The sequence below is a fragment of the Eschrichtius robustus genome, chromosome 10, assembly GCF_028021215.1.
Source record: "Eschrichtius robustus isolate mEscRob2 chromosome 10, mEscRob2.pri, whole genome shotgun sequence".
Classification (NCBI taxonomy): Eukaryota; Metazoa; Chordata; class Mammalia; order Artiodactyla; family Eschrichtiidae; genus Eschrichtius; species Eschrichtius robustus.
The window spans coordinates 97,527,339-97,552,799 of record NC_090833.1 but is presented as its reverse complement, the minus strand read 5'-3'; the positions used below and the strand labels follow the sequence as shown (position 1 = coordinate 97,552,799).

The 25,461-nt window shown below is 37.7% G+C and overlaps 1 protein-coding gene across 1 annotated transcript in view; it reads right to left on the bottom strand.

Moving 5' to 3' along the window:
- The window catches only part of SPTLC1 (serine palmitoyltransferase long chain base subunit 1), a 54,438-nt gene that overhangs the window by 3,775 nt on the left and 25,202 nt on the right, over positions 1 to 25,461 (bottom strand). Inside the window, exons 7-13 of the mRNA XM_068551929.1 lie at positions 20,091 to 20,220; positions 16,458 to 16,547; positions 10,742 to 10,849; positions 8,494 to 8,589; positions 8,040 to 8,136; positions 6,884 to 6,938; positions 2,615 to 2,732 (exon numbers count right to left, since the gene is read on the bottom strand). Of these exons, the coding sequence (XP_068408030.1) occupies positions 2,615 to 2,732; positions 6,884 to 6,938; positions 8,040 to 8,136; positions 8,494 to 8,589; positions 10,742 to 10,849; positions 16,458 to 16,547; positions 20,091 to 20,220 (694 nt within the window). The remainder of the gene's footprint in view (positions 1 to 2,614; positions 2,733 to 6,883; positions 6,939 to 8,039; positions 8,137 to 8,493; positions 8,590 to 10,741; positions 10,850 to 16,457; positions 16,548 to 20,090; positions 20,221 to 25,461) is intronic.

Genomic DNA, 25,461 nt, shown 5'->3' with positions numbered 1-25,461 from the left:
GCAATGTTTTGAAATCAGATAGTGATGGCTGCACAACCCTGTGAGGATACTAAAAGCCACTCAACTGTATACTTTAAAGAGTGAATTTTATGGAACGTGAATCGTATTTTTATACAAACAAACAAACGAACAACCAGCTAGAGCAAGGGGTGCTGTAAAGGAAAGAACAATCACTGCCAGCGTGTGGCAGTGCAGGTATTTGCCTGAAGAGGGGCCATTCTGTAAGCTGTGAGGCAAGGTTTTCCTCTGCTAGGAAAAGATGGAAAACAACGGCAGGCGATGTCTTTTGCTGATTCTACATTCTGGAAGTGTACTTGGAAAAGTTAACTCCTTCTGCAAACATCTGGACTGGCTCCGTTTCTGGTCCTGTCTAGTTAAGAAACAGTATAAACCATAGCTCAGTTTGTAAAAACTGTTTTATCAAGCAAGTCAACAAAAATTTGGCAGAACTGCTCAGTTCTGCAAAGCTTAAACAAGAACTACAGTGTCATGATCCTTTTTTCTCTTTCAAATATTGAAAAGAAAAAGCAAAGAGGAACAGGACAAAAGACTTATTAAGATGGACGCTGCAATGATGCAAAGAAACTCTAAGAGTTTTCCTCCTCCTTCCTACAAATGCAGTTTCCAGATAGTATTCTGTTCCCTTCCCCAGAGCCTGTTCTCTCCTCATTCAACTCTCAAGGTGATTTCCTGAAGACAGCCAATATCCAGTGGGAGCCCACAGATGTAATTTTGGGATCTGTGAATTGTCCAGACTCACTTTTTCTTTTTGTTATGAGGATAACCTATGTAAGAGAAGTATCGAGTCACTTGATTCACATGCCCTTTCTGAGTCTCCCTCTGGAACAGAGTAGCAGTAAGACCTTAGCTGTTGCTACCCAGTGAGAAAAGAACTGAGGTGGATCTGACTGGAACTGACACCCTGGCACCTAGAGAAGGCCCACGTCCCGTGACACAAAGTGTGTAGAGAAGCACCCTGAGGGGGTTCGAGGGGAGGCTCTGGGATAATAACGGCATCACCACAGACTCCAACACAGGACATGCAGCTTCACAAGGCTGCTCTGGCGGCGGTCAGCATCAGTCACACCACCCGGCAACTCAGTTAGAAAACAAACTCAGCTGTCACATGAAGGTAATGTCATAATTTGACTCTTACTAGGCTTGTCTGTTCTGCTTGTATTTAATTTATAAATTTGTTTTGGTATTACATTTGTACAGGAGCTCTAATTAAAAGGATGCTGTACTTCCTTTTATAGCTTATACATTTAAGTAATATGACAATAAAAACACCGAGGCAGTAAAAAAGGTCTGTGGGGTGCTTTTCCCCTTTAAAGAGTTTTTTTTCAAGTCTGCAGAGCTGCACCTGAGGAGACATCTGTGACCTTTCCTAACTCAGCAAGGCAAGAGCCACTCCAGCCTGTTCATTCACAGTCTGACACGTTTCCTTAATTAGGAATCTCATATTCTGGGTTTGGTTTTATTTTGTTTTTTTAGGACAACTGATTCTGGAAGGCCACAAGTTGCAAGAAGCTCTCCACGAATCAATGATCCACAAGTTGCAAGAAGCTCTCCATGAATCAATGACTGCAGGTACTGTGGTTCACACATCGTCGGGTACAGGCCAGCTGAAGCCAGTGGTGAAGCCAGAGGCTGGCTTAGCACCACAGTCTCCATACTGAGCAGCCACGTGACTGCCTGCTGTGCCACAGCCGGGCAGGGGCACACGGCAGACTTGACCAGCACCACTACCCTGACGCCTGGCAGCACGGACTCGGGGAAGGAGCCTCTGAAAGGAACCGTCAGGACAAGCAGGACAGGGAAGCAGGGTGAAGCCTGTCTTCATTCTCAAATACGTACGCCATGTATTTCAGATTCAAGTACAAGGCAGCACCACCCTCGGTGCTCAGTGCTGCAGGGCCACTTGACCGTTCTTCAGAAGGAGGAAAGTGAGGAGAGAGGACTTGGGTGAACGCAGCTCTACTGAACAGTAAAGCCCAAGGGATCTTCCCTAGTGATGCGTTTCTTAGTTAATAACTAAGGTACACTTAGTAGTAAGACTTTCAGAAGTCAGACATTTAAATCAAGCTCCCAAGTTAGGCATGGTAAAGAAGTGGCTCGTCTTCCTTCCTTTTTGCTTACAAGATTATTTCGACCTGTTTCTGAGCTATGCTGGGTGTTCAGCCCCAGACAGTCAGCTGTCCGGTGTTGTGCGTCATCACCATACAGAATGCCATCCCCACCTACATGTGCGAAAGCCTGGCTTTGTAAATAGTAAGCAACTGGGTTTTCTGGAAGACTAATTATTCAGAGTGGAAGCAAAGCGTATTTTAATACAATGGGGCAAAGAACACAACTTCAATGTGAGCTGAAAATTGACCCAATGGAGTAACCTGCAGCCTGTCAGTAGAGACGTGCTACAGACTCCACTGGGCAGGGACAGACGTCGGAAAGGCTGGGCATCAGAACAATTCCATGTCACCAGAGGGGTAACCACAACTTCTGTTGTACCCAATCTCTTAGGGCAAAGAGAGCATTCTTAAAAATGACCTTAAAAATTGCTTGGGTTCCGGGTAGAAGGGCACGAAGAGATTCACCCGAATAACTGGATACTCACTTGAGCTACTATTTCCTGAAGTAGTTTAACGTCTCTTTCTCGACACCCAGTGCTCTCTTCCAGCTGGAGGTGAAATGCTGGAGAAATGGACTCACCCACCACTTTTAATCCAGAAATGCTGAGGAAGGGAAACACACACACAAGCATAAATCCTCTTCCGAGCTCAGATTTCTCACATATAAATAATTTTACAAAGTCTGCATTAATGAATGTGATAGAAACTTGGGACTTCCATGGGAAACATCATGTGGTGGGATTCCAGATCTGACAAAGGGAGGTAAAAACGCACGCTCTGGGCAGTGCTTCCTAGTCTAGGACACCCTGCAGCACGGCTGGGAAGAGGATTCCCGGTCCCACAGGACCCTCCGGCTCACATTTCACAGAGAACACGTGTGTCATCCCCAGCCTCCCACCAGACGGTCTACATGCCTCACCCACCTTGGCTGGGGCCACCCCCTCCTCAAGGGGCCCCTTGCAGGCCCACTCAGCCCTGCGCCTCTGCCCTGTCGCTTCCTCTCCTCACCTGCTCTCTCCTGTTCTTGCACGGCTAGCGCCAGACACGCCCGGTCCCAGGTCCAGGGTCACTCCTCTGAGGGCCTCCCTCATCACCCACTTTAGGGAAGTGTCTGCACCATCATTTTCTATTACTTCTGTTTCCTCCATGGATAACATATTATAATTGATAATGCTGCTTCCTTATTTGCTAAATCTTTAGTTTGTATCTTCTCTTTTATAAACTACAGAGATGATTTCTAACACTAAAATTTTATATTTTGGTCACCAACAATATATTTAGGTTGTAAAGCTGTCTTTTTGTGTACATGTTTAATTTTAAATTTTTCTTGAATTACGATTATTTTCTTCTCTCTTAGGATTAACAGCACAGAAATCTGTTGTTTCTCAGGAAGGAAGAGAGATTTCTTTAGGGGTGAAAGCCTGTATTTTCAAATGATTATTGCAGTGTTATGAGAACTGTAGGCCATATAATTTAGCCAGGTATAGTTTGATTTCTGACCTATCTCCTAGGACAAAAATAGTGATACATGTCTATTTGAAATTGGGCTAAACATTTTAAATGGCTTTCATTTAGTCTGCTTTACCTGGAAAGATCTGCTTTTCCCTTAGAATGAAATGAGCACAAAAAGCACTTGTTAGCATGTTCGATTCTTCAAATATGTTTAGGACTCAACAAGCTTTCACTGAATGACTACCTGTGCCGAGTATCACATGAAGTGAGGAAGCTAAGCTCACCTGCCTTTCGAACCACCCTTGAACATCATTAATTTGTGTCTACTTTCTTTAAATGTAATGCATCACACTAGGATCTCTCAATAAATCAGGCTGCAGGTTTGAATCATGGAATCTCAGACTCTAGGGCTTCTGGAATATGGGGAAACCTTATAGATCAGTTGTTTTACTACTGTAGAAACTAAGAAATATGCTTTCAAAACCCATTTCCTAGGTGAATTCTGAATGTGTTAAACTTGTACACAAAGAAGTATTAATTGTTTTAGGTCATGTACTCTCAGGGAGAACTTAAAAAATTACTTTTCAAATTGCATTTCATATGAATTAAATGGCCTGGATTTTCCTTGATACAAACAAGGCACCTACAAGCCCAATTGAGCTTATTATTCTATCAAATGGGCTCATCTCACATGTTAGGTGGAGCAAGTTGGTGAGAGAAGGAATGAAACAAAATGCTCTCTTTCTGGCTGCCTGGATGCTGAATGTCGCATTAAAGTTTAACTAAAACCAAACGGACAGAGAATTATAACTTGAGTTCAGAAAGTTAGAAGCTGTGTTTCAGAGCCTGCTAGACTTAAAAAAACGTTTCTGGAGAGCACATTATTTACCATATTACTTTACCCATTTTACCAAATGGAAATACTAAACACTGGTCTAGGTCCTAGGGATAGAACAATCAACAATTCAGACATGGTCTCCATCATGTGCTTAGTGTGGGGAAAGCGCTGGACATGAATAATTATCTGTTAGAATTTAGGAGCTCTTCAAGATTCCAGCAAGGACCCAAAGTAGCATAGGCCGCTGACTTCCTCTCCCAAATGCAACCTCAGAGATGAGAGAAGCAAATCACTGATTAGAGGAGACTAAAAAAATTACTTAGAACTGAACACTGAAAATACTTACTGCCTTTGAAATGTTTATCTTTAAGCTATTTATTGGAAAATAATAACACCAATAACCTAAATGTAAAAAGCTAAAAAAGAGTAAAAAAACACAATTCAATGAAACAAGAAAGCAGAAAAATAAGGGAAAAAAAATCAATCAAAGAAAACAAAATATGAGTAAAAAACAAAATCAAACTTAAAAAAACGTGCTGGGCAAAATCCTGGAAAGATTATCATAAGAATGAAAACGACAGAAACAGAAAATAAAAAGGGGAAATAATACAGACACAAGAGAGAGAATCACAGACTACACCCAGCCCAAAGGCCCCAAGTCTAGAGAGTCTTACAGAGGAGTCCTGCTCAACTTTGAAGAAACAAATAATCAAGCCTGGTCTTATACAATGGCTCCATAATGCAGGGAAGTGGAAAAACTGCTCAATACTTTATTGAGGCTACCACAACATTGATTCCTAGGTTATATTAGGTTGTTGTAACAAAAGATTATAGGCCCATTTAAATTATAAAGATGGATATAAAAATTCAAAATCCTAACTAACAGTGCAGAAAAATATACTGTAATCAAGGAGGGGTTTACTCAGGAATGCAAGGATGTTTTAACACCAGAAAATACAGTCATCCCTCGGTAGTCACAGGAACACTGGGTAAAGTGCAGGAGTAGAGGTGGGTTTCAGTAGTTTCAAGTGTACATGAGAGGTGAGGATGTGGAGAGGGCATAAACAACTCTGGAAAAAGACTGGCTACAAAGAGAAGCAGAGCAATGGGCTAGTTGCTAGAGGTGAGTATGGGGTCACGGGAAAGAAGAATTTAAGACAAGATACGGCAGAGTGTACTTGAATGCTAATCAAATGACTCAGGAAAGGGGAGAGACTGAAGAGAAAGGAGAGGAGACAACCAAAGGCACTCGGTCCTTAAGAAAGGAGAGCTGTGATGGATGGAGGAACGTTTCTTTGGTTACAACACGAGGGAAGACTGGTTCGGATACCCGCAGGTGTACAGGTTTGTGAGGGAAAATGAGGGAGTTCCCAAGTGACAGCATGAGGCAAGGCTGTCAGCTAAAAGTGGGTGGAGTGAGACAGAGGGTTAGGGATTTTGGAGAGAAGAAAAAGTGTGAGAGAGCTGGGAAAAGTAGAGGATTGGACTTAAAAAATAAACACATTAACACTCATAGAATAAAGGGCATCTGAGGTAGGTGTTCATGAATTGACAGTGACTCCAATGTGCTAGGCTGAGCTGGTTTATTAATATTTCATAAGCCAATGTAACTGGAAACAATAATATCTCTCTACCACAAATCACGCAAGAACTTTTGTTAGGATCATAGGTCAGACCCAGACTTCAATTATTTCTCCCCCTACTTTATCTGGAACATCTGTGACCTGCTTATTTATTACCTGTCCTTTTTAGAAAAGTTTCTAGTTTCCATATCTGGCAATAGGGATAGGACTTCCACGACTGAGAAGGCAGGTTTCAACTTGGAAAGGCAAAAAGAAACCACAGGCAAGGTGAGATCATTTTCTGTAAGATAAGAAATCTGCCTGAAGATGTCACTAGCCTCAATGTTTTTCTCAATTCTAGAGGAATCTTAAAGAACTACTCTTGTGTAGTTAAAACAAAAGTAAACAGAACACTCATAAGGTTCACTTTGATTTCACTTGTTTCTTTTTCTTGAAGTAACTTAAAAAAATGAGTAATTTTCTAAAAAGCAGCATGGACAGTATGAACCCACTGTCATCTAATTACATCCTTTTACCCGTACAGATGTGTGGGAATTCTCCAGTGTTTATGCTGGTTATTTCTGGTGGCAGCATGTTGTTATTTCTTTTCATCTTTGTTATCTTCTGTACTACTGTAATATTTTACCAATGAGCTTGTATCATTTTTAGAAAAACAAAGTTATGATTTTTTAAAACAATGACAAAATGGATGCTCTGGTTTCACACACAGAGACAAATTTGAATGAACTGTGTTTTTGGTTTCTTAGTTGCAATTTAGACAAACTGACTCAAGCCTATTAAATGCACTGAAAACCAAAGAGGTGACACTCAAAATTTTTCACAAGTTGTTTAAATGTTGTGCAGATAAACTTTTGAGTTGGTTGAAAATATATAAAACTCACCCTTGTAAAGCTTTATGAATTCGTTTGCACTTTTCCTTCAAAACTGCAAAAATACCTGAAGGAAACAAATACATTTGATAGTACATTTGGAAGACTGGATATACTAATCTAAAAATGTTTTTCAAGATCCAGTTCATCAATTTAAAACGCAGCAAATCCTTCTGCCCACTAATAACACATAACTAGACAGCCAGTAACTCCTCTGAAGGTCCCCAACTTTCATCTGTGGCATATACTAGCTGGCACCTGCTCACCCAACTTTCAGCAAAATCTGGGATAAAGTTTTCCACAACAAAACAATGGCTCTGTTCTTATTAAGATACTATAAATTATCTGGCCAAGAACAAAAGGGTACAAATATATTAAATATTTCTGGACCCTAAACAATTTGGGAAAAAAATAGACACTGCAGTAATGTTTATGATCTCTTCTTGATATTTTCACTTTCTTTTAAGGAAAATCCACAAACTGAAATATCTGAGGAGACAGGAGTGGCAGGGTATCTGACAAGTATATGAATGTGCACACAGAAACACTCACTTTTACTGATTCTCTGAATTAAAACCAATGCTGAATCTTTAGAAATTTATAAAATTTAAAATTACAAATACCAGGCCTGCTTTTCCATTTTCCTTTTAGTCTTTGGTGAGGAGGCGCTATCACAGCCCAGAACCACATTTTAAATTGAGTCGACTGCCCATTAAGCAAGTTTTAATAGTTGGTAAACCTGTGTGGCCTCAGCACCAACTCATGAATCAAAGGCTGATGGGGAAAACTAGACAACAGTTATAAAATTATAAGTACCAAAAATTAGCATACTTCAGCTAATTTCTCAAAAAACCCCGATAAACTAAATGATGACTGGCCCAGAGCTAGTCCCTCCTTTTTCTGGCATCTCTGCCCACCAAGGGAGTGAGCTTTGCTTTGGCTCTGGCTTCATCTCCAGAAACATGACAGAAGCTCTAACCCAGAAACCCTGAGGCAGGGACAACTTCTTCACCATCATTTTTCCCATAAATTGCCAGATAATGTAATTCAGAGCCAGAACTTTGTCTGGGAAATCATTTCCTCCAGCTAATTTCTCCAAAAAGGCAAACCAGCAGCATGGCTAACATGACTTGAAATATCTTTGATTTCCTGGGTTTAAAGGTTATACCTGGATTTTCTTCCATGATGTTGAGGGCCTCAATTGCAGCAGCAGCTAAGAGGGGAGGTAATGAAGCTGAAAAGCAGTATCCCTGGCCGGAAAGTCGCTGAGAAGAAACAAACAAGTTATAAAACATAAACACTTTTTTTGTCTCTGTTTTTCTTTGGCTAAAAAATCTAAAGGCACCAAATCTCTGCACTCCCTACCAAACAGCACGTACAAATGGTGAGGTGGTAAGACCCAGGCATGTACAGAAGTTATGTAACAAAACCAAAACTTTTTTAGAAAGGGAGATAATTTCTAAATGTAAATATTTTGAATGATTCTTTAACAAATCTACTTCTAAATAAAAATTGTGTGAAAAACTAAGTTAGAATGAAATTTTGTAATAGCGGTTACATTTTTAGTTGACCAGTGGAGCAACGGGTTTCAGTTTTTGCTTTTGTTTTTAAAAAGAACCCACCTGATGGTCAATTACGAAAGACCTGCCACAGCAGAAACCCCCAATAGAAGCAAGTGAATTCTCCATGTTGGCACTGATAAGATCAATATCATCAATCTGTCAGAAAAGAGGGACAGTGGGAGTTATTTCTCAATTTAAAGAAAAGGAGGGGGGAAAAAAAAAGGCCAATGTCAATCCTAGAGACAAAATTTCAGCACTAATGTCAACATCTGGATTCAAACTACCTCCTTGAAAATAAAGGGTAAGTCATACAAAATCAATTGTTAAAAGGACGGATGTTTCATAGCCCACCTCTGAAGATGTCTCACTTTATACGTTTTTGCCATTCCATCATTCATCGACAATTTGTTCACAGTGGAAGAGCTAGATAAAAGATGAAATCTAAAGTTGTTTGACACTAAACATATTCAGAGGTACAAGATAAGATCATTTCCTTGCTAAAACAGTGGTCTCAGCTGTCCTTCTCCATAGAAGGTACTTGAGATAAATAAAAAGAAATCTATCAGGGTTTTGAGCACTTTGGAACAAGTACTACATTCCATTTACCTTTTCCACCTTTTCAAAAATGAAATCAATTTATCCAAACATGATGGCAATGGGCCATCATGGGCTCTGACCAAAGTGGACCAACTGGGCAGTGGATGAACCTAATGTGCCCACTGGGCTCCTGAGTACCCACGACCTTCTCAACGGCTCAGCACTCCTTTGGTCCTCACCGTCTGCTCCAGCCCCCAGCACCAAGTTCCATCCTGCATACAGTAGCCATTCTGTAATTACTCAATGATGGCCATAATAATGACTGGTCAGATCACATCTGGTGTTTTTCCAAGTGTTCCACAGATCCAACAAGGAAACCTGCGCACTCTTCTTCTTTTTTTTTAACCTTTCATTATGAAAAATTTCAAACATATACAAAAGTATAAAGAATCCCCATCAACAGATTCAATAATTATCAACTTACAGACAATCCTGTTCCACGTATAAGCCCCCTACTGCCCTCTTCATTTCTTTGGAGCAAATCTCAGACTTTACATGTTTTCACCTATAAATATTTCAGTGTGCATTTCTAAAAGATATGCCCTCTTTCAAAAACATTACCACACTTAAAAAATGAAAAATTTCTTAATATCAAATACTGAGTGTTCAAGTATCTCTGTCTCACAAAGCTTGTTTTTCACAGTATTTGTTTGAATTAGGGTCCAAATAAGGTCCATACATTCTGCACTCTTACTCAAGCCATTATAAATACTACCTCTGAGACAACTGCTGGAAGCAGTGAGAAAACTAGAACAGTGAAATTAGATAGTGCTTTTTCCTTCTTTAAAATTTTCATGCCTTAAAAATGCTCTGGTGTAAATTTTACTTGAATTAATTTCCATTTATCTTAAATTCTTCAGTGCATTTCATTGCCAAATGTCAGTTTGTCTTTGAAGAGTATGCTTCAGTCAACTTGGTGTGATAGTCATTCTGCTCTACATTTTTCTCTAGGTCTGTATGGGTAAAGGGATGCAAATAATCTAAGGCGAGTTTATGTTTTATAGTTCAACATTTTAACACAAGCTGCAAAACTTTTATGCACAAGATTTGGAGAAAAGCTTCCTGCACATCAACCACACAGTGGTGGGTAAGGGCAGGTTACACAGTGGTCGGTGAGGACAGGTTCTGCAGATGGGCCCACACTGTTCCTCTCCGAGGCTCTAGGAGCAAAACCCACTAAGAGTAGGGCTAGTTGAGGCTCATTTCCTTTCAGCAAGAGAAAACAAAAAACTCACTCCAGTTGTCTGGGACCTTGAGCGGCTTTGTGAATCCATGCTGGTGGTATTTCTAATATATATATATAAATCACCCCCATACACACAAATAAAAATACAGAATTTTAAATATTAGAAAGAACATCTTTTCACTGCTATGATACTTTCTAAAGGACAACTTAGAGAATTCTTACTGATTTTAAAGAAAAAATGGAAGGCAAATTTAACTGTTTCTAGAGAAGAAACACTGAAAGCTGGGATCAAATGTTACCGTGTAAACAGAACACAAACTCTATGATTAGCCACTGAGTTCCAAGGGAAGATGGGGACCCTGGTCTGGCTGACCCAATCCTCTGTGGGCTCAGTGAAGTGACAGACACCAAAGCTGCATCCTGCACATCGATGAGGAACACTGTCTTGTGCCCATGAAACCTGCCCAGCAGGATGGAACTGCATGGTTACTATATGAAGGAATGTTCCAAAAAAGCAGAGCTTACAGCGATTCCAAAATGTTCAGTGACTCCTCGGCCATGCTCCCCCAGGACTCCAAACGAAAGGCTTTCCTCCAGAAAGATCCTTGCTTTATATCTGTATTTTAACTTAACCTAAGTGGTAAATAAACACAACTTTAAAATACTGAAAATTCATAAAATTCATATTTGTGAATCTGCCTACTTGCTAAAATTTATTTGTAACCTCCAAATCAATACTTAGGGCATATTTGCAGGGTGGTGAAAAACTTTGAGTCACCTGAAATGCACCTTCCCAGCTGAGTTAACAGGCTACTGCTTCAGCTTATACTGCAAACAAGTGTCCTTTTCACATTCTGTTTACTGCCACATTTTTCGCATTTTGTGCTTTTCGTTGTGATTTTGTTGTTTAAAATGGCCCCCAAGCACAGTGCTGAAGTTCGGCCTAGAGTGCCTAAGTGCAAGAAGGCTGTGATGTGCCTTATGGAAAAAATGTGTGTGTTACATAAACTTCATTCAGGCCTGAGTTATAGTACTGTTGGCTGTGAGTTCAATATGGATAAATCAACGATATATATTAAATAAGGTGTCTTTAAACAGAAACACATATAAAACAAGGTTATGTATTGAGTAACTGATGAAAGTGTTGTGACTAGAGGGTGGCAGAAAACTAACTCTGCCCTAGGAGCAAAAGTTCAGTATTTGGTAATTCAGTATTTGCAGCAGGTTTATAGAACATAAATATATATATATATATATATATATATATACACACACATATACACATACACACACACACACATACACACACATATACACACACACTTTATAGAACATAACTACCATGAATAATGAAAATTAACTGTACTTTAGATGCTCTAAAATGATTCAATTTAACTCAGTAATATAGACAGCACAATGCCAATTTTTAAAGAAGGAACTGTTAAGACACTATGAGTATAGACATGTAATCTATCTGTTAAATACTGGTCTGATTATACATAAAAACTCCTAGGGAAATGTTGTAAATATTCTTCCCTCAGAGGCACTATTCCAATTTAGATTCATTTTTTTAATCCAGAAAAAGTTTTCATTAATATGTTTTTTAATCTTTTTTTTCCCCTTTGTTTTCCGGCTTATAAGAAAGTCCTTTCCCATCTAATGTTTAGATGCATATTTATCTATATGTTCTTCTAATTATTTCATAAATTTTTTGGTTTATACATTGGGAGGCTGAACATATGTACAGATTTTTTCCCCCTAGTGTTTAATTGATTTACCCCTTTATGATATGTATGTGATAAGTTTCACAGTTGAATTAAAATAGTGATTATCAACCACTAAATTTTTATATATATAACATGAGAAGTTGGGCTCTTAAATCTTTCCATGACTCATGTAATCTTCTCTTGTGCCAGAATCATAATTTTTTTTTAAAGTTTAATTAATTAATTAATTAATTAATTTATTTATTTATAGCTGTGTTGGGTCTTCATTTCTGTGCGAGGGCTTTCTCTAGTTGTGGCAAGTGGGGGCCACTCTTCATCGCGGTGCGCGGGCCTCTCATTATCGCGGCCTCTCTTGTTGCGGAGCACAGGCTCCAGACGCGCAGGCTCAGTAATTGTGGCTCTCGGGCCCAGTTGCTCCGCGGCATGTGGGATCCTCCCAGACCAGGGCTCGAACCCGTGTCCCCTGCATTGGCAGGCAGATTCCCAACCACTGCGCCACCAGGGAAGCCCCAGAATCATAATTTTAATTATTAAATGTTTAATTACTATGATTTTTTCCACTGAAACTATAGAAATAATGCACAGAAATATATAAGATGGGTTGATGTCTCATATCATGCGTCTGATAATTTATTTTTTAACCATCAAGATTTTACAGGCTAGGGCTTCCCTGGTGGCGCAGTGGTTGAGAATCTGCCCGCCAGTGCAGGGGACACAGGTTTGAGCCCTGGTTTGGGAAGATCCCAAATGCCGCGGAGCAACTGGGCCCGTGAGCCACAACTACTGAGCCTGCGCGTCTGGAGCCTGTGCTCCGCAGCAAGAGAGGCTGCAACAGTGAGAGGCCCGCGCACCGCGATGAAGAGTGGTCCCCGCTCGCCGCAACTAGAGAAAGCCCTCGCACAGAATTGAAGACCCAACACAGCCATAAATAAATAAATAAATAAATAAATAAAGAAGCTTTCATAAAAAAAAAAAAGATTTTACAGGCTAATCTTGTGAATCAACATCAAATTGGGAGAGGGGTCCTCACTGGGCTTTTACCGGAATTTTCATTAACAATGAACAAACTAATTTGGGGAGAATTACATCTTTTCAATACTAATTCTTTCCCATCCATTAATAAGAGGTATTATATGAGTGAGATAGTTTCTAAAAACCATGTTTTAGAAAATATTTAATAATATTATCACAGTACTGGAACACAGACAAGTAAAACAAAACAGGAATCCTTTTGTCAAACCCTAATTTGTATACTGTAATTTTACATACTCAGTACTTTAGGTACTTGATCTGTTCCTACACTTTACATTTTGTTTCACTGGCTGTATATTTGCCCATCAGTACTGATTTATTATTGTACCCCTGTAACATACAGTTCTAACATCTTGTGGCCGACTATCTCTCCTACATTATTCTATCAGTCTTTGACACTCACAAAAGGAAGGAGAGGAAAACAAATCTCTTTTATTGACATTTAGGATGTATCTAGATTTCCTCAAGAAATAGTGAAAAACTTAAAAAATAAGATATGAAACCTTTATTTTGAATCCCTATTCAATTGATGGACTCATAGATTCAGATTTTAATGGTCAAATGCAATGGTGGTTTATTACAGGAAAATCAGTGTAATACACCATACTAATAGAATGAAGGATAACCACATGATTAACTCAACTGATGCAGAAAAAGCATCTGACAAACCCCAAACCTCTCATGAGAGAAGCATTCAACAAATAAGAAATAGGAGGGAACTTCCTCAACTTGATAAAGGGCATTTACGGAAAACCCACAGCTAAAATCATACTCAATGGTGATGGCCTGAAAGCTTTCCCTTTAAAGAGCAGGAAGGACACTCACTCTTGTCACTTCTAGTCAACACTGTACTGGAAGTTCTAGCCAGAGCAATCAGGCAAGAAAAAAAAAGAAAAGCATCCATCCTTGGAAAGGAAGAAGCAAAACTAGCTCTATTCACAGATGACATGATCTTATATACAGAATAAGATCCACAAAAATACTGTTTCAGCTAATAAGCAAGTTCAGCAAAAGTTGAATGATGCAAGATCAATACACAAAAGTCATCTGTATTTCTATAATTAGTAGTGAACAATCCAAAAAGGAAATTAAGAAAACAATTCCATCTATAATAGCATCAAAAAGAATAAAATACTTAGGAATAAATTTAACCAAAGAGGTACCAGACTTTACAGTAAAAGCCACAAACAATACTGAAAGAAACTGAAGAAAACTGAAATAAATGGAAATACATTCCATGTTCATCAATGAGAAGACTCAGTATCATTAAGATGGCAATACTTCCCAGAGCAATCTAAATATTCACTACAATCCCTATAAAAAATCTCAATGCCATTTTTTACAGAAATGGAAAAGCTGATCCTAACATTCAAATGGAATTTCAAGGGACGCCAAATAACCAAAACAATCTTGAAAAAGAACAAAAATGGAGAACTCACGTCTTGATTTCAAAGTTTACCACAAAGCTACATGAATTAAGTAATTAAGCATGGTACTGGCATAAGGCTAGACATATAGACAAATGGAATAGAACTGAGAGTCCAGAAATAAACCCATATACCTACAGTCAACTGATTTCAACAAGGGTGCCAAGACCATTCAATGGGAAAACAATAGTTTCTTCAACAAATGGTACAGGGACAAATGGATAACCACATGCAAAAGAATGACGTTGAATCCCTCTCTCACAGAATATACAAAAATTAAGTCAAAATGGATCAAGGACCTAAAATAAGAGCTAAAACTATAAAAATCTCAGAAGAAAACATAGGGGTGTATCTTCATACCCTGGATTTGGCAATGTATTTCTTAGATATGACACTAAAAGCACAAGCAACAACAAAAAACTAGATAAATTGGACTTTGCCAAAATTAAAAACTTTTGTGCATCAAAGGACACTATCAAAGAAATGAAAAGACAACCTATAGAATGAGAGAAAATATTTGCAAATCACATACCTGATAAGGGTCTAGTACCCAGAATACATAAAGAACTTTACAAAAAGACAACCCAGTTTAAAAATGGGCAAAGGACTTCTAGAGGCATTTCTCCAAAGATATACAAATGGCCAACACAAGAAAAGTGGCTCAACATCATTAGTCATTCAAGAAATGCAAATCAGAAATGCAAATATACTTCACACCTACTAGAATGGCAAAAATTAAAAAAAAAAAAAGTATACATTGGTAAGGATGTGGAGAAACTGAAACCCTCCTCCATTGCTGGTGGGAATGTAAAATGGTACAAGCCACTGTGGAAAACAGTATGGCAGTTCCTCAATAAGTTAAAAATAGAATTACCACATGATCCAGCAATTACATTGCTAGGCACATACATGACAGAGTTGAAAACAGGGATTCAAACAAATACTTGTACATGAATGTTCATAGCAGCACTATTCACAAATGCCAAAAGGTGAAGCAATCCAAATATCTGTTAACAAAAAAACCAAAATGTGATACACCCACACAATGGAATATTACTTAGCTTTAAAAAGGAATGAAGCGAAGAGTAGCCCCTGCTTGCCAAAACTAGAGAAAGCCTGCGCACAGCAACGAAGACCCAACACAGCCAAAAATAAATAAATTTAAAAAAAAAAGAAGAAAAAAGGAATGAAGTACTGATAAATGATGCCACAAATTGGATAAACAATGAAAACATTATAAGTGAGTGAAGCCATAGTCATATATTATATGATTCCATTTATCAGAAATATCCAGAATAGGTAAATCCATATAGACAGAAAGCAGACTGGTGGGGGCTAGGGGCAAGGAAAAATGCGGAGTGATTGCTTAATGGGTACTGGGTCTTCTTTGGGAGTGACAAAAAGGTTTTACAACTAGCTAGTTGATGAGTGCACAACACTGTGCATGTACTAAATGCCACTGAACTCTACACTCTAAAATGGCTAGTTTTATGTTATGTGAATTTCACCTAAAAAAAAAAAATCTCAATAGTCATGGTTTCTAAAGACAGTGTATTGTATCCCCTTTTAAAAAGCTGAGTTTTACAAAATACGTATTATATGATTTCATTTATATGAAATTCTACAAAAAGCAAAACTACAGGAACAGAAAGCAGATCAACGGTGGCTTGCGGCCAGGAATGGGGTACTGATTACAAAGGGGCATGAGGGACTTCTGGAGTGACAGAAATGTTCTATATCTTGACTGTGGTGATGGTGATAGGGGAGTATACATCTGTCAAAACTTATCAAACTGTACTCTTAAAGTGAGTATATTTTATTATGTGTCAATTATACCTCAATAAAGTTGGTTTTATAAAACTCAGTCTTGATTACTCTTTAAAGGTCAGGGTTGGCATTTAATGTTAATCTACTTCCCTAGTATGATCAGAATGTGCTTATGATACATATTAAGCAAAGCAATGCAGACATTATACATTAAAAATGGTCATAAACAAAAGGCCTAACTGCCAAATAGTCTAAATACTAAAATAATAAATAAACATGGTTGCTCACCAATTCTGGAAGAGGGCAAATAGTTCCAGTATTCATATATAACCCCTCGACTACAATGAAACGTCGAGTTACACGAGCCTTGCGAGGATTCTTTAAAAGAAAAAAAAAATAGATGTTTTAAATGTCAGTAACTCCAAATACAAAATCTGTTATGTGCTCTCTAGCACTTTCACCCTACAAGATTTATTCACCAAGATAAATCAACAAATAGACTAAATTAATTTCAAGCTCAAGGTTTGAGATCCTGTTATTTTGAGATGAAAAACAGTGCTTTCTTCTCTCAGACATGTTTTCAGGTCACACAGTCAACTAGGAGGCCTCACACACAAACACAAACTGTTTAGACACTGAGAATACTAAAACACAAACAAAACCCTCCAAGCCCAGAATGACTGGGAAGGGACCCAAGGGAACTTTCTGGGGGAGATGGGGACGTTTTATGTCATGATGGGGGCCATGATACCTGGGCTACACGGGTATAACCACTGGTCAAAACTGTATAACTAGGACTAATGTATTTCAATGTAAATTTTACCTAAAATAAAAAGAACTCTAATGATGATGATGATAATCATCATCATCACAGAGACTGAGTGGGGAGTTAGGTGAAGGTTCAGATGATACAAGAGTGGCAGAATATTGAAAACAAAGCCGGGAGAAGGGTACAGGGGGCTTCACTATACTACTGTTTCCTTTGAATGTGCCAGAAATTTTCCTAATAAAAAGTTAAAAAACAGACAAACCCTGACCTCCCTTACTTACCAAAAAACAGATGAAACCCTTCTCCTTCCTTCCTCCTCACTACTGGTTCAAGTAAAACTGGACTATGACCTCACCCAGTCATGTTTGGAGGTGGTGCAGTGGAGGGACTCTTTCAAGTAACACACATCTTCCCACACCCCACTGACGTCAAATCACTAATAAACCACTCCCACTGCTGAATTTGTAGATGTTTCAGGTATGCTGCACTGAAAAAATTCCACAGAGTTTGCCGCCACCTTTCTACTCAAAGGTTTCTTGCCTCTAAGCTTCTAATGAACAACTAGAAACTCAAATATCAGAGCTATTATTTAAGGGGTATTTTAGAACCCACAGCTGTATGTAATACTCAAAAAAGTGTCGGCTGAAGCATGCAAAAGTTTACATCATTCTTGGTCATCTTCACTCTGTCACTAACTCAAACCTGAAGGCTGTGGGTCTGCTGGGAGGTCACAGCTGAGGACATGGGGGCATCCCGCCTCTCCCTGCCTTTAAAAAACAAAGTATCTTTCTTATGATCTTAAAATACTCAATGAAGGAATATTTTATTTTTGGAATATTCTTGGCAAATGGAAAAGTACAAAAAAGAATTTAACAAATGAGCTCGTTACACCACACACTGGTAACTTTTTCTTGTAAATACATATCTTTGTAAATTACCTTGTTCAAATCAGGATTTTACTGCAATCGTTCTAGGACCTGAGTTTTTAAAATATTATGTTGTGAACATTCTCACATTATTTAATATTATTTAAACCATGATTTTAATGGAGATTTAATATTCCACCTTGTAGATACACCGTAAATTATTTAACTATTCCCACAGTGCTGGATTTAGGTTGTTTCCCTCATTTTGTTTTTTTACATCACGTGAATACCCTTCCATCTCTGACACCATTTCTGATTCTCTTCTAAAGATAGCACTCCAGAGGGTATGGATATTTAAGAATCCCAGAATATACCTGCCCATTTACCCTCTAGAAAGGCTGTGCCAACTGAAGCTCTCCTCAGAGTTTCTGGAAGGCCCTTTGTACATCAGTGTGGCACTGATTATTACCATAAAAAGTTTTCCCTAATTGGACAGGCAAAAACTCTTACCCTAATTTCTGTAACTGTTAGTGAGGTCAGACTATTTTCTATTTGCTCAGTTATCTGCATTTCTTCTATGAACTGCTGTTTTTATCTATTATCTTTTTTTTTTAAGAAGGATTAATATGGGATAAGAGAACTCTAAGAAAAGGAATGAAAAAACATATGAACCCCATTAGTTGGGAAACTGACAAAAAGAGTTTGATCCAAACTCAGATTATTTAACTTACTTTCAAAGGAAATATAAGCATCTAAGTACAAAATATTTAAAAATTTAACATTTATTATTTTTGTGAAAACAAAATTAAAAAAGAATTATTTCCAAAAACCAAAATGTAAAGTAATTTAGAAAGTCTACTCTTGGCCGGAATATGTGGTATAAATTAATTAGTAAAAAGGTAAAAACTATAAAATGGAAATAAATTTTAAGATAACTTTATTTCTTGTTATTCATTAAAAAAAATGTTCCACAGATTATAAATCTTATACAACACACACACAGAACTTGAATATGTTGTCTTCCAAATTTGTACAATGCTAACTTGGCGAAATAACTCTACAGCAGACTGGTTCATTGGTCACACTTTCTAAGGCAGTGTTTTTCAATACGGTAGCATTCTATTACTGAATAAGAAAAGGGACATCTTTTTACAATCTGTAGAAAGAATTCATTGGTGGAACGGTCTCAATTTTAAGATTTTCCCTATAGATTCTTCTAAATTGTATACTTATAAAACACTGTCTGTAGCACACCTAGCATAAAATAGCAGAAGTCTATGCGTATTCATCACAAGAATGTGTATAATCATGAAGTGCTGCTCTTAGGCTATCACCTAAACAAAGATGACAGAATCCAAAAGGAATAATTCAAATATCTGGAAAAACGGAAATTAACACAAAATTAAGGATGTGATGAGCATTTTTATCGGTTACTCTAGTAACGGACGAGTTACACTGGGAAAGTCCACTTGAAAGTGGTGTTTGAGACAAAGGATGTGGTGACCAGGTTCCCAGTACAGTTCACACACAGTGGTTCCTGCTGCAGAACCACAGACCACAGAACTACCTTCTCTGTTCATGTTGTCAGGGGCAAATAAATGCTAATTCTAACAGTGATGCTTTGAACACGCTTCCTCTGTTCCACTCTCTATCAGAACAACAAGGAGCAAGTTCCACCTGCCTAATTCCCTCCCTGTCCCAAGGGACTACACAGGTGCTTGAGAAGAAGTGTAAATAGGTTGCAACGTAGAAGGAAACCATGCTTGAGGCAGCTGCTTCCCACAGGGAGCAGCTGCTCAGAGATCTGGGATGAGGTTGGGGTAGGGAGAAAGAGTCTTCACTTTGTTCATAAATTCATTAATTAAGATCTGCCGCCATGGTTTCTTCTGGTGAATTGATACATGATTTATTTTGATATGAATAAGCCTATTTTGAATTCACTAGATACATCTTGTCAATGCCCTAATGAGTTCTGTTGTTACTTCTGTAGAGTTGAGTGTACATCCCTCCACCCCCAAAATGCATGCTGTTTTTCTTTCTCTCTTTTAGAAAGCTGCCTAGATAACCTTCCCCCAAATTTGCCATATATAATTATGGCAATGATGAGGCAATTACTATCAGGCTTGACTCTCTAATCTGAGGTACGTTTAATAAGCAGAAACACCCTTATTTAATGTCCACATGTGATCCACAGGCAAGTTTTCATGACAAATTACCATTTCATTTATAATTTAGCTGGTTAGAAAGTACAAAAGAACTGTGTAATTTTCTTCAAAAGAATCATACCTTTTGATCTTCAATCTCTTGTTCTTTCAATAGTCGCTGCAGGTCATCCATATCATTATGGTTAAATAGCTTAATGTCACTACGTGATGCCTGTAATCCCTTCTGAATAGCAAAGCAGGCAGCTTTATCTCTGCAAGGAAGAAAGACCCACCAAATTGGGGTTTAAAGGGTCTTGTCAACATTCTCAGAAAAGGAATGCTTGCTTTTGTAAGTTGACCAACATCCACTTGTTAAAACTGAACATGGCAAATAAATAAAACATGTTTGAACATTAATATATTATTGTTTGCACTTCACTCTGCAAACCTTTCCACATAACTACCATACTGATTCTGTTCCAGGAAGCAAACTCTTGCCATATTTTGACCTCTGAGAAATCAGCATGCATCTTACTATACGGATGGCATATTAGTTTATTCAAAGTACTTTTCTCTTTCTGAAAAATAAATGAAATATTCGTGCATCTCACTATCAGTGGCATCTCTGGTTTGACTGGCCACCACTCTGCCATTACTTTGCCATCAAAAGGAATACTGGGTTACTGACTCTACATAACCCAGGGGAGAACTCATGCAGATTAATCTTCAGTAAGATCTCCTAAATTGAGTTAATGGGGGGCAGGATATATTTCTTAAATTAAGTGTATTATTTAAAAGTACATGCAACACTTCTACTTCTGAGAAAACAGACATATTTTCCCTATTTTTCTCACTGGGTACAACCAAAAATCCTGGACATCATGTAGAAGACAAACATAAGATGATGCTGAAAAATGGAGAGAAAAGGCAGACCAGCGAGGGATCTGAGAAATGACATGAAACAAGTTCCTGGATTTTCCTAACTTGGAACTGATGCAGCTGGCAAACTGGAAATGCCAACAGGCGAGACAGAAAAGCTCTGACAGAAGTCTGCTCTCTGTAGCCAAAGGGACAGGAAAGGGGGCAGCCCAGCAAAGGTCTCTACTGCAGCCAAACCACAGAAAAACCTGGGCCTGTCCCCTCCACACTAGCAAAGGCTGAGAGGGGGACCCAGACTCTAGCCTTCATGAGGCCATAACAAGGCTCCCCAATACCCCTGTGGGAGCTGTCAGAGAAGGGAGCCAGAACTTGTATCTCCGTTGGGTAGTAACAAGTGGCTCCCACTGTGGTGTTAGTGAAGACCATGTGGAGAGACCTAACTTCCAATCTCCTGCAGGGAGAGACACTCTCCCCTGCCTATGCTTAGGCTGTGTTAGGGGAGGCTCAGACAAGAGTAGGACTCTCACCAACAACCAGAAGAAATGAAAATAACCCCACCTCAGTGTCAGTGGAGGCCCCGTGGGGACCCTGGACTTGTACTTCCACCTGACAGTAATGAGGCAGCAGTGCCCTTGTTGGAAGACTGTCAGAGAAAGCCAATTAAAACAGAAAGTTTAAATAAAGCATAAACTATAACAGCATAATATGAAACTGTTCATGTTTCACTTGTCATACCAATAACCAGAAAATATCAAACAATGAAAAAAAAAAGAAAAAAAACAATCAACAAATGCCAGTACTAAGATGGCAGAGCTGTCAGGATGATCTGATAATGACTTTAAAACAGTCATGATAAAAATGTTTCATGAGTAATTATGAACATGCTTGAAACAAATGAAAAAACAGGAAGCTGCAGCAGAGAAAAGGAAAATACAAAGAAGAATCCTGTGGGGATATTAGAACTAAAAAGCAAAACAGTCAAAAGAAAAAGCATAGTGGATGAATTCAGCAGCAGAATGGAGAGAGGAAAGAATCAGTGAGCTGGAAGATGTAACAGTAGAAATCAAGTCAATGTAAATCGCAGAGAGAAAGCAGACTAGAAAGAAAAGAACAGTCTCAGGGACCTGTGAGACTACAATAAAATATGCAACATTCAAGTCTGTAGAGTTCTAAAGAACAGAATGAGGGTGGGACTAAAAAGGTACTTAAAGAAATACTGGCTGAAAACCTATAGATTAAAGAAGAGGCTTAAAACTATATATTAAAGAAGCTGAGCAAAATTCTTGCAGGTAAACCCAAACAAATAAATGCCAATACAATTATAGTCAAACTTCTGAAAACTAATGACAAAGAAAAAAATCTTGAAATCAGCACAAGAAAAATGACACCTTACATGTAAGAGAAAAGCAATTTGAGTGACAGTAGATTTCTCATCAGAAACCATGAACACCAGAAAAAAGTGTCCCAATGTATTTCAAATGCTGAGAAAAAAAGACCTGGCAACCAAGAATCCAAAACTAGCAAAAATATCCTTTAGGAATGAGGGGGAGAAGACATTCTCAGTTGAAAAAAAACTAAGAGACTCTGTCCCAAGCTGACTTCCCCTAAAGGAATGGCTAGAGAAAGCTCTCCACATAGAAAAAATAAATAAATAAAAGAATCTTAGATTATCAGGAAGGAAGAAAGAGCACTGTAAAAAGTATGAACAAACACACTAGGCTTTTCTTCCCCTCTTGAGTTTTCTAAGTCATTGTGGATGGTTAAAGTCAAAATTATAACACTATCTGATGTGGTTCTCAAAGTGTTTACAGGAAATACTTAAAACAACTGTATTATAAATAAGGAGAGTAAGGGGATGTAAAGGAAGATAAAGGATTCTATAACTGAACTGGTAAAATAACACCAGTAGAATGTGATAACTTATGCGTACATATAACATCATACTTACAGCAATGACTAAAAAACTATACAAAGGGAAACACTCGAAAACAAATAAATAAAATAAATAAGATAAATAAAAATGGAACTCCAAAACTCATTCAATTAACCCTGAGAAAGGCAGGAAAAAGAAAAAAGAAAACAAAAAACAGAGAGAACAAATAAGAAACAAAAAATAAAAATTGGGAGATTAAGATCCCATATATCAATAATTACATTAAATGTAAATGGCTAAAATATACAATTTAAAGACAGAGTGGCAGAGTGTATTAAACATGCTGCCTATAAGAAATTCACTTCAAATGTAATGAGATGGGTAGTAAGGGAATGTGTGTGTGTGTGTATACATGTAGTTATATACATATATATAGTTATATGCTATATATATGTATGTATGTTATATACAATAATATAGGTAGTAAGGGTATACATATATATTACATACAATAAACACATGCAAACATTCAAAAGGGAAAGCAGAGTGCCTATGTTAATATCTGATAAAGTAGACTTTGGAACAAAGAAAATTACCAGAGACAGAGAAGGATGTTATATAATGATAAAAAGACTCAATTAACCAGGAAAACTTATCCTAAATATGCACCAAATAACAGAGCTACAAAAGACAAGACAGAAAAACTGATAAAAGTGAAAGAAGAAATTGACGAATTACAACAACTGACAGAACTACCAAACAGAAAATCAGCAAGGATATAGAAGAACTGAATAACACCATCAACTAGGAAGATCTAATTGTCATTTATAGAACACTCCATTCAGCAGAATATTTTTTTTTCTATTTAATAATGACAAAAAAAAAATTTCTCTCAAAAGGTAAATAAAGTTTCATATGTAAATTGCTTTTTGTCTCACTAAAACTTTTATATAAGTATACCTTAGGAAGTTGACATGCAAAACTAGCGCTCTCTCTTACTGGATTAAAGGATAGAAGTGGCAAATGAACATTTTGTATGTTTTTTCTGGTTTTTAATTTGCGTATCAGTGACTTTTAAAAAATAATGATCAGTGTAACATTTGATCATTGAATATTATTATATGAAAACCAGAAATGTATAAATAAGGAAATTAATCACATGTGTCCTATCATGGAGTGATACCTTCTCACTGGTGTCCTCACGTGGTCTTTTCTCTGTATTTGCCAGAATATTCTTTTTTAAGTGACTATGGAACATATTCCAAGATAGACCACATCATGAGCCATAAAACAAACTGTAACAAATTAAAATTTTCCAAACGCTTGGAAACTAAACAACACACTTCTACATAACTCATGGGTCAAAAAGAAAGTCTAAAGAGAAATAAAACACAAAAATGAACTAAACGAAAATGAAAATAAATGCATCAAAATTTGTGGAACACAACTATAGCAGTGATGACAGGGAAATTCATAGCACTAATACATTAGAAATGAGGAAAAGTCTCAAATCAGTAATTGAAGTTCTCACCTCAAGAACCTAGAAAGAGCAAACTAAACTGCAAATGAGCAGAAGGCAGGAAATAATACCAGAAATCAGTAGAAATGAAAACAAAAATACAACGTAGAAAAATCTATGAAACAAGGAGCTGATTCTTTGAAAAGATCAATAAAATTGACAAATCTCTAGCAAAAATGACAAAAAAGAGAGTAGACAGAAATTACCAGTTAGGAAGGAAACAGGGATCTGCAGACATTAGAAGGATAGTAAGGGAATATCACAAACAATGCTACACATACAAATTTGACGATTTAGAAGAAATGGACCAACTCCTTGAAAAACACAAACTACTTCAACTCACTCAATATTTGAATAGTCTTACAAGTACTAAGGAAATTAAATTCATAGTAAAAATACTTCCAAAAAAAAAAAATCTCGAGGTCCAGCTGTTTTTACTGGAGAATTCTACCAAACATTTAAAGAATTAACAACAGTTTTATACAGTTTCTCCAGAAAATAAAAGAGGGAACACTTTCAAATTGACTTTATGAAGTATTACCCTGATGCCAGGACCAAAGCCTAAAAACAGCAAGTATGGTAGCATCAGGGATATATAGACTAAAACTACAATGAGATATCTGTACACACCTATGAGAATGGCTAAAAAAAAAAAAAAAAAAAGCGACACCACCAAATGCTCCTGAGGATGTTGGAGAAACTAGATCACTTATACACTGTTCATGGAAATGTAAAATAATACAGCCACTCTGGGAAAGTTTGGCAATTTCTTAAAAAACTTAATGCACAATACTTTATGACCAGCAACTGCATTCCTTGGCATATACCTCAAAGAAATGAAATCTTATGTTCACAGAAAAAGCTATACGTGAATATTTACAGCACCTTTATTTGTAATAGCCCCAAACTAGAAACAACTCTGATATCCTTAATAGGTGAATGGTTCAACAAACTGTGGTGTAACCATACCATGGAATATGACTCAGCAATCAAAAGGCACAAACTCTTGATTCACATAACAACCCTGGAGAATCTCCAAATAATTAATGCTGAATGAGAAAAGCCAATCCTCAAATGTTTTACCTACTGTATGACTACATTTGTACAACAATCTTTATTTTTTTTTAATTTATTTATTTATTTTTGGCTGTGTTGGGTCTTTGTGGCTGCGCGCGGGCTTTCTCTAGTTGCGGCGAGCGGGGGCTACTCTTTGTTGCGGTGCGCGGGCTTCTCATCGCGGTG